General features: G+C 54.0%; 1 protein-coding gene across 6 annotated transcripts in view; it reads right to left on the bottom strand.

Moving 5' to 3' along the window:
* Positions 1-258: 258 nt before the first annotated feature.
* ZNF710 (zinc finger protein 710) overlaps positions 259-18,227 on the bottom strand; it is a 52,472-nt gene continuing 34,503 nt past the window's right edge. For 4 of the 6 annotated variants that reach the window (XM_074966689.1, XM_074966686.1, XM_074966687.1 and 1 more), the window contains 5 exons: positions 15,843-15,999; positions 6,485-7,968; positions 5,138-5,329; positions 4,417-4,591; positions 260-1,341 (listed from right to left, as the gene is read on the bottom strand). In XM_074966689.1, the coding sequence (XP_074822790.1) occupies positions 1,169-1,341; positions 4,417-4,591; positions 5,138-5,329; positions 6,485-7,942 (1,998 nt within the window). In that variant the 5' untranslated portion in view covers positions 7,943-7,968; positions 15,843-15,999 and the 3' untranslated portion in view covers positions 260-1,168. Of the gene's footprint in view, positions 1,342-4,416; positions 4,592-5,137; positions 5,330-6,484; positions 7,969-15,842; positions 16,000-16,031; positions 16,198-18,227 lie in introns of those variants that run through there. The other 2 variants (XM_074966691.1, XM_074966690.1) reach the window with 2 other exon arrangements.

Below are 18,227 nucleotides of genomic sequence, written 5' to 3'. Positions count from 1 at the left end.
GAAATCCTCTCCCTAAGCAGCAGACTGGGGAAGTAACAGTGCCTGCCCCATCCTCCCTTGGGTTCCCTAGGCCAGTCTTCATGGGCAGCAGGCACACATGGTCACTTTCCTTGAGGGAGTGATGGCAGCTCTGGGCCCCAGTGTGTCCCCGTGGAGGATGTGCTCCCCCCCCAGGAACCCAGCAGCTCCAGCTCACACACAAGTTACACAGCGTTACAAAGGAAGGTAGTTTGATTTATCCTTTAACCACTCAGCACATCTGAAAAAAATAAATTACTTTCAAAATACCACCATTTCTCAGGTTTGTACAGGTCTGTTGTCTTTTAAACAGTGCCCAGCCCTGAGCCTCCCCCGGGGTCAATAAGAAAATACTCTATGTGTACAGGGCTAGCTCCAGCTCAGCTTGGCAGCAGCATCTCTCCCTCCCCCTCCGGGCTGATGCTAGAGCAAGTGGTCCTGGCCCCTGCGTGGGCAAAGGGAGGAGAGCAGGAGAGGCCCCCCCCATGGCTATTTCCTGTGGTGGAGGGTAGCTGCACAGCCAAGAGGGGAGATAAAGTGGGACTAGCTGCAGTCCCCACCACAGCAGACTAGGGAGGAGGTAGAATATAATTAATGCTCATCAGGTTCTGGACCATGCCTTTCCCTACCTGGGGAAAATATGGTGGCCAGAGAGCATCTCTTCTAGTGCCCCCCAGGGGCTGAGCCCAGGAGCCAGCGCTCCCTCCCAGTGCTGCAGCCTGAGCGCTATGCTCACCCTTAGACCGCAGGCAGGAATGAACACAGGGATCTCTGCTCCTCCCCCAGGCAAGGGGCAGGGGTGGTGAAAAAGGGGCCCTGAGAGGGGATGACCTAGGTGAGGGGCCTGCGGGCCTGCAGCAGGCCCAGTCTCACTCCACCCTGGATGGCCTGAGGAGTGAGTGGCACAGCACATCACCTCTGCAGGCCTATGGCTGAGGGCTACTACTTCCTGCAGCCCAGCTCCAGCCTGGCAGTGCCAGGGCTCAGAGCCATCCCCGTTTCCTCCTTCACCATGGAGTGCCATGGGGCAGGCCCCGCTGAGCCTGGCTTTTGGTTCTGGATGCTGCAGCAGGGGACAGGAGCTTGTTTTCCCCATGTCACTCCCTGTCTTGACCCCACACGTGGCTGGGCCTAGGCCCCCATCTGTCAGCTACAACATGTTGTAATAGGCCATTTCCTTCATGGCCTGCTCGGTCAGGGCATTCTCGTCCGGGGGGTTGCCTACCCCTGCGTAGTCATAGGCATTCTCCTCGTCGTACTCCTCCATTTCCTGCTGGGGGTCTAGCTCCGCATGCTCTGCCCCGGTCAGTTCCATCATGGGATCTAGGAACAACACGACACGCTGGGTCGGAGGACAGGGCAGCTGGGCAGTCGGATGCATCGCAGCATGCGATGCGGAGCATGGCCCAGCAGCACAGCAGGGGCAGGGCATTTCTGACACCCACCTACCTTGGAGAGCTGGCCCCAAACCCCCAGGGCTGAGTAATGTGTGGCCAGCTGGGGAGCTAGACAGCTGTCTCTGATGTTCCTGATAGTGGGGCTTTCATATTAGTGGACAGCCAGGGACGGGGAGGCTATCATAACCTGCCAGGAAAGGGGAATGCAAAGGAGACAGCCCCTCCCCCAGTGCTCTGACCCATATCTGCAAGGCCCCTTCAAGGCCCTGGAGCAGTGGCAATGCAGTGCTGCGCCTGACAGTGGGAGGTGGTTTTCATAAGAATGGCCATACTGGGTCAGACCAAAGGTCGATCCAGCCCATTATCCTGTCTACCGCCAGTGACCAATGCCAGGTGCCCCAGAGAGAGTGAACCTAACAGGTAAGGACCTAGTGATCTCCCTTGCCATCCATCTCCACCCTCTGACAAACAGAGGCTAGTGACACCATTCCTTACCCATCCTGGCTAATAGCCATTAATGGACTTAACCTCCATGGATGTATCCAGTTCTCTTTTAAACCCTGTTATGGTCCTCACCTTCACAACCTCCTCAGGCAAGGAGTTCCCCAGATTGACTGTGCGCTGAGTGAAGAACAACTTCCTTTTGTTTGTTTTAAACCTGCTGCCCATTAATTTCATTGGGTGGCCCCTAGTTCTTATCTTATGGGAACAAGTAAATAACTTTTCCTTATTCACTTTCTCCACACCACTCATGGTTTTATAGACCTCTATCACATCCCCCCACTTAGTCTCCTCTTTTCCAAGCTGAAAAGTCCTAGCCTCTTTAATCTCTCCTCATATGGACCCGTTCCAAACCCCTAATCATTTTAGTTGCCCTTTTCTGAACCTTTTCTAATGCCAGTGTATCTTTTTTGAGATGAGGGGACCACATCTGTACGCAGTATTCAAAATATGGGTGTACCATGGATTTATATAAGGGCAAGAAGATATTCTCCGTCTTATTCGCTATCCCTTTTTTAATGATTCCTAACATCCCGTTTGCTTTTTTGACTGCCGCTGCACACTGAGTGGACATCTTCAGAGAACGATCCACGATGATGCCAAGATCTTTCTCCCGATTAGTTGTAGCTAAATTACCCCCCATCATATCGTATGTATAGTTGGGGTTATTTTTTCCAATGTGCATTACTTTACATTTATCCACATTAAATTTCATTTGCCATTTTGTTGCCCAATCACTTAGACTGTGAAGAACTTCAGAAAGAGCTCACAAAACTGCTTTGGTCTTGACTATCTTGAGCAGTTTAGTATCATCTGCAAACTTTGCCACCTCACTGTTTACCCCTTTCTCCAGATCATTTATGACTAAATTGAATAGGATTGGTCCGAGGACTGACCTTGGGGAACACCACTAGTTACCCCTCTCCATTCTGAAAATTTACCATTTATTCCTACCCTTTGTTCCCGGTCTTTTAACTAGTTCTCAATCCATGAAAGGATCTTCCCTCTTATCCCATGACAACTTAAATTATGTAAGAGCCTTTAGTGAGGGACCTTGTCAAAGGCTTTTTGGAAATCTAAGTACACTATGTCCACTGGATCCCCCTTGTCCACATGGCTGTTGACCCCTCAAAGAACTCTAATCGATTAGTAAGACATGATCTCCCGTTACAGAAACCATTGACTTTTGTAAAAAGAAAAGGAGGACTTGTGGCACCTTAGAGACTAACCAATTTATTTGAGCATGAGCTTTCGTGAGCTACAGCTCACTTCATCGGATGCATACTGTGGAAATTGCAGAAGACATTATATACACAGAGTGTCTGTGTATATAATGTCTTCTGCAATTTCCACAGTATGCATCCGATGAAGTGAGCTGTAGCTCACGAAAGCTCATGCTCAAATAAATTGGTTAGTCTCTAAGGTGCCACAAGTCCTCCTTTTCTTTTTGCGAATACAGACTAACACGGCTGTTACTCTGAAATTGACTTTTGTGTAACAATTGATGTTCTTCTGTGTGTCTGACAATTCTATTCTTTACCCTCATTCCCCTGGCCCACGGTGCACTCTGGGGCCCAGGTGTCAGGCTTTGTAACACTGTGCCTGAGTGCCAGGCAGTGCAGGTGTCCAGCTGGCTTGCTTGCCCACCACCACCCTCCCCGTGTGATGGGCTGCACCATGGCATGCTGCCATCTCTGGTGCTGAGTGATTACAGCATAGACCCAGGCCAGCACCCCTGGTACAATGCACTTATGAGAGCCATGCAGATGGTTTTTCAATTCAGTGGCGTGGCAGAATCTTAGCCTTCATTAATGGGCGTACAGTGCTAGCTGAGAACCCGTGACCCAGGCACCGCCCTTGGAGGTAGGTTGCAGTCACCTTGAAACAACAGCTCAGAGCTGCAGCCCCTCGTTCCTGCTGGAGGCTAGAGTCTGAACCCTAATGCTGACAATTAACTGTCAACATCGTTAGCTAATTCACTGTGGGGTGCTTGAGCAGAATCAGCCAGCTAAAGCATCTCGTCATCCCTATGGGAGGGAGAGCCAGAGACTGGGAATACAGAATTCCATCCCCTAACAACGTCACCTCAGCCCTGGCCAAAGGGAGAGGAAGGCAGAGATGCCCCCTTGATGCTACCAGAAGCTTCAACTGCCCCCAAGCAGCTGCTCGAACCTCCAGCTTCCACCTGACAGCCTCTGTGCTGCAGTGGCTTGCAACACACTGAATGTCTGACGTGTGGGGAAGCCCACACATGCATGCTGTGAGGGGGAAGGGGAAGCCTGGGGGCAATGCTGCACAACCCAGTGGAGGGCTACCAGGAGCCTGGGTTAGTACAGGACCGGCACGCTCCAAAAGGCCCCTGCAGAGGAGCCGTGGTGCAGCCCTCTCCTCAAGCTAGCAGGTCACCAGACAACAGCAGGGTTTGGCCAGATCTCTTTGTGCGTGCCCTGTCAATGCTGGCTTCCCCTCCCCAGGAGACCCAGCGGGCCACCACACCCACCTTGGCTGTCCAGGCTGATGTCCATGACCCCGTGTTTGACCTTCATGTGCCGGCTCAGGTTGCCTTTCAGGTTAAACTTGCTGGAGCAGTAGGGGCATTTGAAGGGTTTGCTCCCGGCATGCAGGTGCATGTGCCCCAGCAGGTTGTACATGCGGTTGAAGGACTTCCCACAAACCTGGGAACAACAGGCCCCCAATTAGGCAAGCCCCACCCCCGTCACTGCACATGGTATCCCCCCCTCCCGCCCCCACTGCCAGCGGGCGGCTGCCTTCGACAGCCAGGCCTGCCTTAAGGGTCTGGGGTTTTCAAACGAGCCCCGCAGATCGACTATCCCTGTCCTTCCCACACGGTCCTGAACTACCTGCTCACATTACATCTCATCACTCCACCCCCCAACCCCCCTTCTGGCAGTGGGCTGGTGAGACTGGGTGTGTATTTTAGTGCTCGTGAAAGCGAGGGGCTCAACACAGGTACATGCAGCTCAAACTCCGCGCCCACTTTGCCGACAGGCCCCAGTACTGAGCTGCGGCCCCTGCTATTTCCACCTTGGCTCTCCAGAGCGGAGAGTGCAAGCCAGGCTGAACTGTTTGGCGCTGCGGATGTGGGGGCACTGGTGACCTTAGTCCAGGCTAGCTGGTGCCCTGCAGAGGTGAAGCATGGGCGTGTCAGCCCCAATGAAGGGGCTGCCCCCAGAAGGGTTTTGGAGGCTCCTAGCGGGTACCTTGCATTTGAACGGCTTCACTGGCGAGTGCACGATCATATGGGTCTTGAGGGTCTGTTTCTGCACAAAGGTCTTGAAGCAGATGTGACACTGGTACGGACGGACGCTGGTGTGTATGAGCATGTGCCGCTTCATGTTGGCCTGCAGGGTGAACTCACGCCCGCACACCTCACACTTGAATTCCTTCACACCCTGCAAGGGTCACAGAAAAGAATGCCACACAACTTGGCTCTGAATTGGAGTGTGCATATTTAGTGGGGACCAGCTCAAAGGACTGCAGGGGGGGCCCCACCTTCTCGTCCACTGAACGGGAGGCTCCCTGCATGGAGCACACCACCACCTCCTCGGGCCAGCGCAGACACGTTCAGCGGCATGTCTATCTCCCCCAGTAACCGGGGGGCCCGTGGGGGAAATCTAAGGACTTGCCTCTGCTCTGGAGATAAACTGCTGTACAGGACACCGAGCATATGGAACAAAGCCTCAGTGCAACCAACTTGTCTGCACCACCCTCAAAATCTTTCCTGCTTCCTTCCCTACCTTCTGCATAAACAGACACAGGGATCCCCCCAAAGCCTACCCACCTTCCCTGCGAGCTGAGCCCAAGGGCTGGAGAGCCTATGTGGGGAATCCTTCTGCCCATGCCCCCCTTTACTCCTGGCTCCCCCGCAGCGGAGCAAGAAGTGCCTCTGGGCACATTCGGCACCTCTTTTGGCAGGAGAGTAAGAACCATTCCCTTCGGGCCTGGGCTGCAGGCGCCCCAGCTGGCTGGAAGCTCCTGGTCCATTGCAGTGGACATGCATGGCTGGGGGAGAAAGACTGCTCAGCCCTGCCTGAGCCCCATGGGCAGACCCAGCGCCCTCTGGGGAAGGGGCATGGTGAATGAGGGGGCAGACTGGTCTCTAAGACAAACACCAGGAGTGTTGCATTCTGCTTTGCACACTGTCTGAGCTGGGAGAATTGCTCCCCCTAAGAGGCAGAAAACACTCCAGTCTCAGCCTCTGGGCCAAGTTCAGAGTGACAGAGTGGCTGGCCAGCCCCACAGCACCCATATCGCACTGTTCCTGCCCCCAAGCAGGGAAGGCCGACCCAAGAGCCCCCCCAGGAGGGAAGGGCGGTCACACAGGCCCCTGGGAACTCAGACTGGGCATGATGTCGTCCTTTTGTCCTACCAACAAATGAGTAATCAGTGCAAACCAACAGCCAGCTCTAATGGCTAGATCCCCGCCTAAGCCCGACCCCCAGTGGGGACAGTGAATGCTCTAAGGAACGGAAATTGTTCCCTCCCCCGGCCCCCGCACGCTGCTCTCCGGGGCAGGGAACGCCCTTGGGCTCAGCGGCTGCTTGCACCTTGTGCGTGAGCGAGTGCTGCTTGAGGTGGTGGATCTGGCTGAACTCCATGCCGCACTCGGTGCAGACGAAGGGCCGGACGTTCTGGTGCTTCAGCATGTGGTTCTGCAGCTGGCTGCGGTAGGGGAAGGACTTGCTGCACTCCAGGCACTGGTAGAGCGTGGGCCCCTGGTGCGTGGAGAGGTGGCGCTTGAGCTGCGTCAGCGTGGAGAAGTCCAGCCCACACTCCACGCACACGTGGCAGCGCCCGTTCTCGTGCTTCCCCTCGTGGGCCCTCAGCTCGCTGGGGTAGGCAAAGCCCCGGCCACAGAAGTGGCAGCTGTACGGCTTGGTGTCGCTGTGCAGCAGCATGTGCCTCTTCAGGTGGCTGGTCTGCGTGAAGGCTTTGCCGCACACCCCGCACTTGTGCGGCCGCGTGCCCTGGTGCGTCAGGAGGTGCGTCTGCAGGTGGCTCGGCTGCTTGAAGAGCTTGCTGCAGTGCGGGCAGGAGTGGGGCTTGATGCCGTTGTGGCCCAGGATGTGCGTCACCAGGTTGTACTTGGAGGTGTAGGATTTCTCGCACATGCGGCATTGCCAGCGCTTCTGGCGGTCCCCCGCCTCCACCAGGTAGGAGTCGTCGATCTGAACGTTGATGTCCAGCCGGTCCAGCTGGGCCTTTTTGTTGCGTTCTGTGTGGACTCCAGCTGCGTCTGCGTCAAAATCTGCTGGCTCCTGCCACGTAAAGCCCTGCTCGCTCTTCCCAGGCTCTGGCGATTCCGGCACGGGTGCCTCCAGAGATGCAGCGTTCGCCTCGAAGCTGCACTCGCTCCCGAGGGCCTCCGGCCCCGTGCTTGCTGGAGCCCCACCCATGCTGGCCCCAGCGTAACCAACCTGGATGGGGTCCGGACAGCTGTGCTCGTAACTCCCCAGGCCCTCGTCCTGCTGCACGTGTCTGCGCAGATGCCGCAGGCGCCGGGGCTTCCTGCTGAAAGCACTGAGGTCAATCATCTTCATGGCACTGCTCTGCACGGTCTTCTCACAGCCGGACTCCTCGAGGCTGGGCGGGTGGCTGCTCGGCATCTCCTCCTTGCTGTCACCAGGGACAGACACTTCGTACACCACCTCCTCGTCCGCACTCGCGGGGTTTTCATACTTGACCTTGGGCACCAGCCTCACCGGGGGCCGCTTCCTCCTCCGGGTATGTTTTTCAAATGGAGTCTCTGCCTCCAGCCCCTCCTCCTCTGGTGCCTCAGCTGGGACACAGCCTTCCTTCTCCAGCCTGTAAGCGCTTTCCGGATCCTCTGGTTCCACCGTGGCAGTGTCTGCAAGCTCATTTCCTAGCCCTGGAAAGAAGCCTCCGGGGCTGATGGTTGCGCCAAAGAGCTCGTTCTCGGACACCAAGCCCAAGACAGCGGCCTGTGCCAGGGACAGCACCACCACCGCATCTGTTTGAGTTCCAGAGTCGGTGAAGCGTTCCATCTCACCCCACGGCTAGGCTGTCATCGCTGCAGGAATGAGAGAGAAGGGCTCGTTAGCCTTTGTCAGAGCTGCATCCCACCCCGCAAGCCCAGGCAGGGACCCAGTCTGCTGTCATTGTGGGTGGCAGCACAGAGGTGCTGGCTAGCAGCCACGCCCTGATCACTACTCCGGGACAACGGCTTCGCTAACAAGCGGAGACCAACATTATCAAGAGTGACCACTGATTCTGGGTGCCCAACTTGGAACACCTGGGCCTGATGTTCAGAGGTGCTGAGCGCTCCACTCCAGATGAAACCCCTGGGAACTATGGTGCTGAGCCCCTCGGAAAAATCAAACCCTGCGTTAAGACGTAGACCCAAGAGGGAGCAGTCCTTGGGACAAGCTGAGTCCTTTGGGTCTCTCTCGCACTCCAGTGCCACCTTTCATTCATGTTCTGTGCCAGCTCAGCCAGATGTAGCTGTCTGAGTGCTGGGTTTCCAGTGGTGGGGTGGGAGAGGAATTCTGAACCAAGCCATCATCTGAGATGCTGTAAAACCTCAGCTTCCCCAAATCCCTGTAAAACCCCCAGGGCAGGTTTCAAGGAAGGGTCAAGAAAGCTAAACGTGTGAACAGTTTGTGAGCTGCCTGAAGTTCCTTTCTCCCACAAGGCAGGGCGAGGGGAACACAACACTGCAAGGGCCGGGGAGCCAAAGGGACTCAGCCCAAACCCTCTTCGGGGGAAGCACTGGGAAGTGCCCCAGTGTACCTGGTGTTCTAGACTGACCAGGCCCAAGCAGAACGTACTAGGGGGATTTTCTGTTTAGGTTCCCCTGCATGTTCCTCCCCTGGGGGCCCGAGGGGCTGGTGAAGAAGGGCAGGCTCAGCCAAGCACTGCGCCGCATTCCCAGGCAGGACACTCCATACAGGAGCCAAGCCAGCCCAGGATGCTGCTGCCTCTCTTGCTCAGTGGCAGATGAAGTCTCTGCTCTCTAGCTTTTCAGCCTCTGTTTCCTTGCAGCCCACTCCACCTCCAGGCTGGGGGCCTCCCCTTTCCCTTTGGCCTTCATTAACTGCCCCTCTCCCTTGGTCCAGAGTTTCCCCAGCAATGAGTGTGCCTTGTTTTAAGGGAAGTTCACTTGTTTATATTTTCTCTGGTTTCCTTCCCCTCGGCTGCACATCCAGGGCCTGTGCTGGCTGCAGATTGATAAACTACTGAACAGAAGACAAAGAGAGGGTCATAGAGCTAATTACAATAACCAGAAGTTCTTCTGAAATTAGTAAAATAAAGACAGGGTACTTCTAAGGGTACGAGTGGCTGAGATACAGCAAGGCAGCACCCAGTGGGCCACAAAGTCACCACGCTTGAAAGGATCCAAACTCACATGGCCCCTGTACTGAAGTGTCTGATCTCTCCCTAAGTAGGTATGCTCCCAACGCCCCTGCAGGCAGGGCAGGGCTGTGAGCCGCATCATACAGAGGGGACCTCTGAGGCCCAGAGACACTAAGCTCACACAGGGTATCTGTGGCAAGGCCTGGCACTGAACCCAGATCTTCTGAGCCCTTATCCATGCCCTGACCTCCTGACTTCCTGGGAAAAGAACTGGCCCAGGGGCTCTCTGAATCGTCCGGGGAGATTTGTAATGAATCTGGGAACATTGAGCAAGGTCAAATGGCTGCCATGGCTAATGGCAGGCCAGCGTCCATTCTGAGCACACTCACGGAAAGGCGGATACGGAGGGCAGTCAAACAATTACATCATGGCAGGATAATTCATGCCAGTCCCCAGGGTTTTACTGGGAAACAGGGTCTCATCAAACTACCATTTTTGAGGAGGTTACAGTTTGGGTGATAAAAGGGGCATTGCTGACATAACGTACATCAGCTTGGTCCCATCCGATAAAAAATTATCTCTAAAAATTTAAATATTGGAGGTTTCTAGTGGGGCCCTGTGAGGATCCGCTCCCAGATCAGCACCAGTCTGTGTCTTTATCCGAGAGATGGAAGAAATTCTACAGTTACTGCAGGTCAGACCTGCAGAGGACATAAAAATGAATGAGTGGTAAACGATGACAGGGGCAGGCCAGTTATCCAAGCTGACCTGGACTGCTTGGTAAACGGGGCTCATTTGAGCAAACTGCATTTTAACACAGTCACTCAAATTCATACGTCTCGGCCCAAAGACGAGAGGTCATGCTTACAAGGTGGGAGGCCGTAGCCTGGAATGCAGGGACACCGAGAAGGAGAGAGGAGTAACGGGAGATAACCAAGTGAACACGAGCACTCAAGGCAATGCTGCAGCTAAGAGGGCAAACCCGGTACTTGGATGCTTGAATATGCAGAGGAATATTAAGGAAGAGCAGGAAGATGGTGTTAGCTCTGCCTGCAAGTTAGTGAGCCCATCACTAGATACAGGCTCCAGTTCTGGCATTCACACTTGGGGAGGGCTCAGAAGAGAGTGACGAGAACAGTCTGAGGTCCGGAAACCTTCCGTACAGTGAAAAGAAAAGGAGTACTTGTGGCACCTAGAGACTAACCAATTTATTTGAGCATAAGCTTTCGTGAGCTACAGCTCACTTCATTGGATGCTGTAGCTCACAAAAGCTTATGCTCAAATAAATTGGTTAGTCTCTAAGGTGCCACAAGTCCTCCTTTTCTTTTTGCGAATACAGACTAACACGGCTGTTACTCTGAAACCTTCCGTACAGTGAGAGTGAAGAAACTCAGCCTCGTGTATCCCAGAGAAGGCTAAGAGGTGCCTTGCTCAGGATCTTTAACGCCTATGTAGGGAGGAGATTTCTGATAGCAGAGGGCTCTTTAATCAAGCAGGAAAAGGCAGAACAAAATCCCATGGCTGGGAGCTGAAACTAGACAAACTCAGACTAGAAATAAGGTGCTGCTTTTTAAGCAGCGAGAGGAATTAGCCACTGGAGCCGCTTCCCTAAGGACCTGGTGGATTCTCCAGCACAAAGGCTTTAAATCCAGACTGATGCCTTTCTAAAACGGTGCTCTCGCTCAGCCAGGAGCGATGGGCTCAGTGCAGAAGCTACGGCATGAAATTCTGGGTGCGGTGCTATGCAGAAGTCACACGAGAGGAGTCTCTTTCCAAAGAGCCCCAGGGAACACAGCAGCATTCTACAAGTACAGTCCCAAGTCTGCCAGAGATACAGCCCAGTCTCAAGTTCACCTTGCTAGAGGCCACAGCCCTGAATGGGACATTGCTTAGGGCCCGATCCTGTTCCCACTGCAGCCTAGGAGCAGAAGCAGGTGCATCTCTTTTCTGCTGGACACTGCTGTTGCTTGTGCTGTTCCGTGACCACTAGAGAGAAGCGTAGAACCCAGCTCCACAGCCAGGGAGGAGGAAGTGTTCGGAGTAGGAGAGAGGCTCACAACTGGACCAACCCACTCAGGATGGGATTTACGCTTTTTAGCTTCAAGTGCATCCATCTTCTTTCATTGCCCCCCCACCCCGACGTATTTGTTCCTCTTTTCTTCCCAACGTTTAACTAAAAACCACCACTCAGGAATTCAGCTGCCTTCAAACTAATACAGAAGGTTCAACAGACTGTTTAAAAAGTACATTTTGACTATCCAGGGGACCGCCTGTGTGCTTAGAGGGCCATGGTCCCAGAGCTCTCTCTAAACTAGCTTCCGAGTCGAACATGAAGCACCTCTCCTCCCTGCGTCGGGTCCAGGGCCTGCGCACGTATGGTCAGAACCCACCGAGGGCTGAAGCTCCTCAGAGAGCTTTCACGAACCCAGGACCCAACGTCTGCCATCGGAGACGTACGTGCTCTGCTCGTCTCTGGAGCAGCTGTGAGGCTGGTAAATTTGGACCAAGGCAAGTAGGCTGCAGATGAATGTCACCAGAGACAGCAAAGAGTTTTATGGAAGTTTGACAGCATATGGCACTAGTTATCCAGCACCCTTGCTTTGCTTACATACACTTCATCATCAAAACAGGGTCAGGAACCTTCTTCAAGCAGTCAGCCATACACAGCACTTACTAGCTGAAAACACCAAAGGAAGCCGCTAGCTAATAATTTCATGACTGCCATATGCAAGCCCAGGAACCTGGGATAGTGAAATACAGGGACTCTGCTGCAGGGGAAAGATGTGGGGCAGATGAGACACCTTTGGGGGTGTTTGGCTTTGAATTCAGATTCGTTACCATTCTGTAGCAGCATTCCTTAGGGATTCAGGCTGCAGGTGACGGTGACTGAGAAGTAGTTAAAGAGGGAGAATGCCAAACAAAGCAAGGGAGAAAGCGTCAGATCCCAGGGAGAGGAGGAGACAGCTAGAGACAGAAAAGAGCCAGCCAGCAAGGGAGGCCAACCCCGTCAGGTAGGCTGGGAAACAGACATGTCAGACACTCAATCAACCCCCTCTTCCGCTCAGAGCGGTTGTAACCCCCAACCGGCCCGATATATAAAACAGCACGAACACAAGCACCTGCACAGCTCCCCTAAACCTTCCTCATCCGAGTCTTGAGAAACCGGTCCCCTGCCCTACGGCATGCCTGGTTCTTCGAGACGTGTCACCCACATGTGCCTCAGGTTTCTGAGACCAGCATCTTCTTGTGTAGCAGTGTCCCTTGGGCCTCTGCCTGCACCCCAGGTGCCCTCCAGCACCCCATAACTGAAGGTTAAGGGGCCAGGTGGCTGCAACTGCTCCTCAGTAGGATCCAGATTGGCAAGGCCTCTGCAGCAGGGGAAGGAACCCAAGTGGACACATCTCAGCCAACCCATTACCACAGGGCAAGTAACTGGTCTTTGAGTGATTGTCCATACATATCCCACCTCTGGCGACTCACATGCAGGGACCCATTTCCTGCAGGGGGTGCTCGGCATCTGCTGGACTAATGACTGTGGGGCAGTGCTGCCAAAGCAGCTGTCAGATTTGGAGCCCCCTCCCAAGGAAGATGGGGCCTGGCGTGCGGGAAGCCACAAATAAGCCTCTTGAGGCTCCTGGCTATGGTTAGGTGGCAGGAGACTGCAGCCTTCCGCCCGAGGTGGGTGAGTGGAGTCTGGTGTGCTCTGAGAGGCAAGCGGGTAGTTGAGGATAGCAGCGAGTGGGGCTTCAGAAAAGGGAGAAGCCATTTCTCCACAGCTCAGCTACAGAACCTCTTCCACTGCGCGGCAAAGGTGAGCTTACTGGAGTCCTTCCAGCTCTGAGCTGGAAACAGGGTCTGGGTGTAGGGCCAGGCCTTTTGCCTCAGGCTGCAAGAGTCTGCCTGGCGGGAGGCCATGTGGACTGGTTAACGAGGTTGAAGTACCAAAACTGCCTGGGCCATGCTGTGGCTGCCAGAATCACCAGGGACGGGTCTGGTTTGATCTTCCCATGGAGTCTTGGTACCGGGGGAACAGCGGGGCGGGCGTATATGCACCTCAGGCCCCATGGAATGAGAAAGGGGTCTGATGGAGAGCGGGACCGACTGCCCTGACACAGCAGAACCTGCGCCACTCCTCAGTTAGGTAGGATGTGCCGCAGGGTTACAGCAGGGTGTCCTGGAGAATGGATCCTAGCGTGACTTGGTGGTGCTGGCTAAGGTGGTTTGCTAGGGTGTTCTGCAGACTGAGGAAGTGAAGAGCTACTCCTGAGCCTTGGTGATTGCTGCACCAGTGGTGAGTCGCCTCCTGACAATGGTGGCACGGGAGCCCCCCGTGCAGGTTGCTACAGCACATCACGGTGTTGGCAGAGAGTTCTTGTCCTGTGGCACACTGAAGAACTGGCAGAATGCCTACACATGCCAGCCGAAGGGCCATCAGTCCTGGAACACTCCTGTGGGGTTTGCTTCCTGGAGAGGCCTGAGCTCCTTGCCTTCCAATGTGTGCAGCCATGCCCGCCTGGCACTTGGCAAACACCCCGGGGTCATGGAGAGGCCGAGGGGAAGTGCTCTGTATTGGCAGAGAGACTTTCCCACGAAAAATCTGAGGGGTGCATCACAATATGGAAGTATGCACCCTGTAAGTCGAGAGCTTGGATCCAGCCTTGAGGATCCAGCCTAGGAATTACAGATGCCAGTTTCACCTTCCTGAAGCCGAATTGACAAACTTGTTGTGTTGAAGATGCAGGATGGGGCACCCCCCTCTCTTCTTTTGAGCCAAGAAACTGTGAGAGTAGAACCCCCAGCCCAGGAACTCTGTGGGCACTTCTTCCACTGCTGCAAGTTGGAGTAGGGAGTCCACTGCCTTCCTGAACAGGATCTCATGAGATGGTTCCCAAGGGGGAAGGGAGGCACTGGAACTCGGAAAAGTAACGCTTCTCTGTGCTCTCCAGGACCCATCAAGTTGTCACCTGCCACCCCACAGCGTATCAAAGAATTACCACCCATACTCAATGGGGACCCCACTCAAAGAAATCTTTCTTGAATCCCCTCTTCTGGCCTTCAAACAACTCCCCCAAAACTCTCCAAGCTCATCATCAGAAGCCAGCTCCCCACAGACCAGGACTCACCAACTCAAAGCAGCACCAGACCCTGCCAGAACAGATGCAAAACCTGCAGACATAGCTCCACTGCTGATGACCAGCACCACCCACGACACACCTTTCGAGATCCCTGGTCCTACACATGCCCATCACAACACAGGGTGTATCCCATCTAGGGCACTAAATGCCACAGGAACAAATGTGTGGGTGAAATCAGACAACACAATGCTCTTCAATGAGCTCTCACTGAAAAATTGACAAAACACCCTGTCACCTGTGAGTGAACACTTTTCACAAAGCAGTCACTGTCTCACTTGTCTGTCCTCACTCTCAAAGGAAACCTGCACCAACACCTGGCAAAATATGAGCCAGGGAGCTTAAATTCATAACTTTGCTAGACACTAAAAATCATGGACTGAACAGAACCACTGGATTTATGGCTTATGTTATAACAATCTATAACCCAATTAATTGTCTCCCCCTGCCACCCTGCAGCTTTCTCCCCCTCCCCCCCATGACTGGAGGGGTGTTAACAGGTCATTTCACCTAGAATGGCTCCTTGAAATGTGTTAACTACTTATGCTAAACAATCTGTTCCTCCTTTTATTTAGCTGGGACATTGAGTACCTTTCTCAGACCTGGGAAGAGTGCTGTGTAGCCTGAAAGCTTGTCTCTCTCACTAACAGGAGTTGGCCCAATAACAGATATTACCTCTTCCCTAGTCTCTCTAGTTTCATGCAGCTGCGGACTAGGAGACGCTGCTGCAGGTGTGTGGAGGGGCATCTTCCGAGGTGGGACAGCACAACAGCACCCCGGCATTCGCTGCACCTGTTAGAATTGGCATGTGCTTCTAAGCATGTAGCCAACCTGTCCGAAGTATTAGGTATTTTCTAAGCAAGGAGACCGTGCCCAACAGAAGGGGGTGCTGTTCCACCAAGCTAGACCCGGATACAAGAATACAAACAAATCCTCAGTGTAGTGCCATCCCAAAGCCGTGCAGAAGGAAGGATGTGATCGTCCCCCACAAGCAATAGTGAGTCACAGGATCCATTCTGGAGCCATACCAGCATTGGCAGGGAAGATCAAGGAAACAAACTCCTGAGGGAGAGGTGCAGGGAATGGGATACATGGGGGGGGTGGGGGTGGGGGGGGCTCCCCCTGGGGTACAAATCAGGGGAGGGACTTTAAACAACCAAACCATTTTGTTTAAGCTGGGGAGAGGTTCTAGCCAAACTGAGCCAGACTCGAGAGTGGCTGGGAGCTACAGAGGCAGGTCCAAGGTCTGTCCCAGCCCAGGGCAGGAAGCCCAAAAAGCAGCACCGCCCGTAGGGCTCTGGCGTGCAGCAGCAGTGCAAAACCCACTTCCTTCCAACACATTCAGCTCACGCAGTGTGAGCCCACCCACTTGTTCCTTAGAACCAGGGAGGCCGAGCTGAACCTCACTCCAGCGCGGAGACAGCTTCGTTAACACTTGGGGAAATGCCTGACCCCTTACCAAGTTCTGCCGCTCCGACTCAGACAGCCTCGTCGGCCTGTGCCCTGATTTAGGCAGGATCTTCTCTCCTCACAGTGCACCACAGCAACGGGGCCACATCTGGAGGGAGCAGCCTTTGGATGCACCCTAGCACGTGCACATCTGCAGCTCAGGGTCCCTGCAAAAGGTTAAACAGAGCTTCAAACATACCTGGTCAGTCTCTAGACTAAGGCTGGCTACTGCGCTCTCCAAAGGACAGCTGGGCACTTCTACACATCAGTCAGAATTCCTCCAGAGCTCCTGTTCCTCTAGGATGTGTGAGAGGAAAGAATGAAATGCAGAGCTGGCGAGCTAGAGGACACAAAGCAAGCCCAGAGCAAGGATTCACCAAGCCTCCTTTACTCTACTAGTGCTTCTACCAAAGGCAATATGTGACCAGAGCTAGGTCAGCCTTTCCTCATGTTCAGTGTTTGGTGAGGAGGGAACGTCTTACACAGATGTAGCTGCCTGGGAAGAATTTAAAGTCTTACCCTGGGGTGGGGGAGGGTAGCCAGTGCAGAGAAAAGAAAGCCAGACAAAAACAGAGAGAAAGAAAGAAAGAAGAGACAGAGAAGGAGGGGCAGGGAGAGAGTGGAGACAGAGAAACAAAGAGAGGAGAGGGAGGATGGGAGAGAGGAGAAAGAAAGAGAGAAAAGGGGGATGGGGAGCGATGGAAGGAGGAAGGAGAGAGATGGGGGAGGGGGAAGGCAGACAGTGAGGAGAGAAGGAATGAGAAGCAAGCAGCTGGAAAGCAGGGACTGTGGTGTATGCAGTACGTTACTGTCCCCCAAGGCTTCTTGGCCAGGGTCTGCTCTGACTGGCCCTGGGGTAAATCCAGAGTAATGCCTCCAAAAAGTGAAGGAAGTTCCTGCAGACCCACAAGGCAAAATCCGGCCTCTAGGCCCCAGGGAGTGAAGGATGCCCATTCTCTGACTCACCAGTGCCCACTCCCTCCCCCAGCACTAGCTGTTCATAGGACTCCAGACTAGGTCACATCAGCAAGATCCCTCCAGCTGGACAGAGCAAAGCTTAACGTCTATTTTAACCATCCCCAATGTCTCCTAGCAGACGGCTCGGACACCGCAGCTACCATGGGGTCACAGCCCTTGGGCCTGGCACAACGGTGATGCTACCAGCTGCAGATCTCAGGGCATCGAAGTGCTGGTGGCTCCCAGCGACAGCACGGCCTAGGCCCTACAGCACCTGGGCCAGTTCAGCTGCTGCTCCAGAGCACAGAGAATCAGGGCACCTGAGCGATGCCGACACAGGGAAAGTCAACTGGAGATTGCCAGAAATCCACCTTTCCTTCCCCACTCCCACGCTTTCTTCACCAGCTCTGCAAACCCCACCCATTTGACCACTTAGGCAGCTGAACTTCATGGTTCATGTTACTCGTGGACCCCCAAGGAAACCTTCTCGCTCCCCACATCACAGCCAATTGCCCTGCCGTTCAAGGAGGGCCAGACACACTTGGAAGCCACCAGTCCTTCTTTCTCTCTATTCAGCCAAAGGAATCAAAGGCAGCAAGACATCTGCTTCCCATGAGAGTGCGTGACCCCCTCAGCACCGACTGACACTTGCCAGGCAAGGGAGAGAAAGACCAGGAACCAAACACAGGTCCCCAGCACAATGGCGTCACCTTTTAGGCCACCCAGCTACTTCAGGACTGATCTCTGTATTGTAGATACTCCATCTTCTCCTGTCCGGGTGGCGTTTCCAAAGCCATGATCCTTAAAGTTTGGAAACGACTGCGTATCAAACATCAGATCATCATTGTCACATGTGCTGTTTCCTTGGTTCTAGCTCAGCTTGATGTTTCATGCAGCAGATTACACCCTTATGCCCCACAGACACATCGGCCATCAAGTAAAACCACCACCACAACCCATGACTCCTGCCATCCTTGCTAAGAGGCGACAGAATCCAGCTCCCCTCCTCCCACCCATTAATCTATTTGTCAATCATCACAGAACTCCCTCCCAGCATGCACCACGGGAGGCAGGGTCTCCAGACATCTTTGCCAGAAGTTGAGAGCAGAGACTGGGATTGCAGTGACAAGAAGTCCAAAACCAAGGCATTTCCTGGGAGGAAAAGAATCTAGATAACTGGCCTTAAGAAGCTAGTCTATATAATTCTCAATGAAAGTGATGGGGCTAAAAGCAGGCACTAGGTTCCCCTTTGCAGGGCCTGAGACCAGCAGGGGTGGGGAGCCAGAGTTCTCTTCCCTGGACTTTGCAAGAAGGAATTTGAAATGATTTTGAGAGGGGAAAACCAATTCCTGTGATAATCTGGTCTTATTGTCTGGAGTACAACTGAAATCCTGATCTGAGGTGTAGTGGACCAACCCACCTCCCCACTACACGAATG

The sequence above is a fragment of the Natator depressus genome, chromosome 10, assembly GCF_965152275.1.
Source record: "Natator depressus isolate rNatDep1 chromosome 10, rNatDep2.hap1, whole genome shotgun sequence".
Taxonomy (NCBI): Eukaryota; Metazoa; Chordata; order Testudines; family Cheloniidae; genus Natator; species Natator depressus.
The sequence above is the reverse complement of the archived record's forward strand: the minus strand, read 5'-3'. Positions and strand labels throughout refer to the sequence as shown.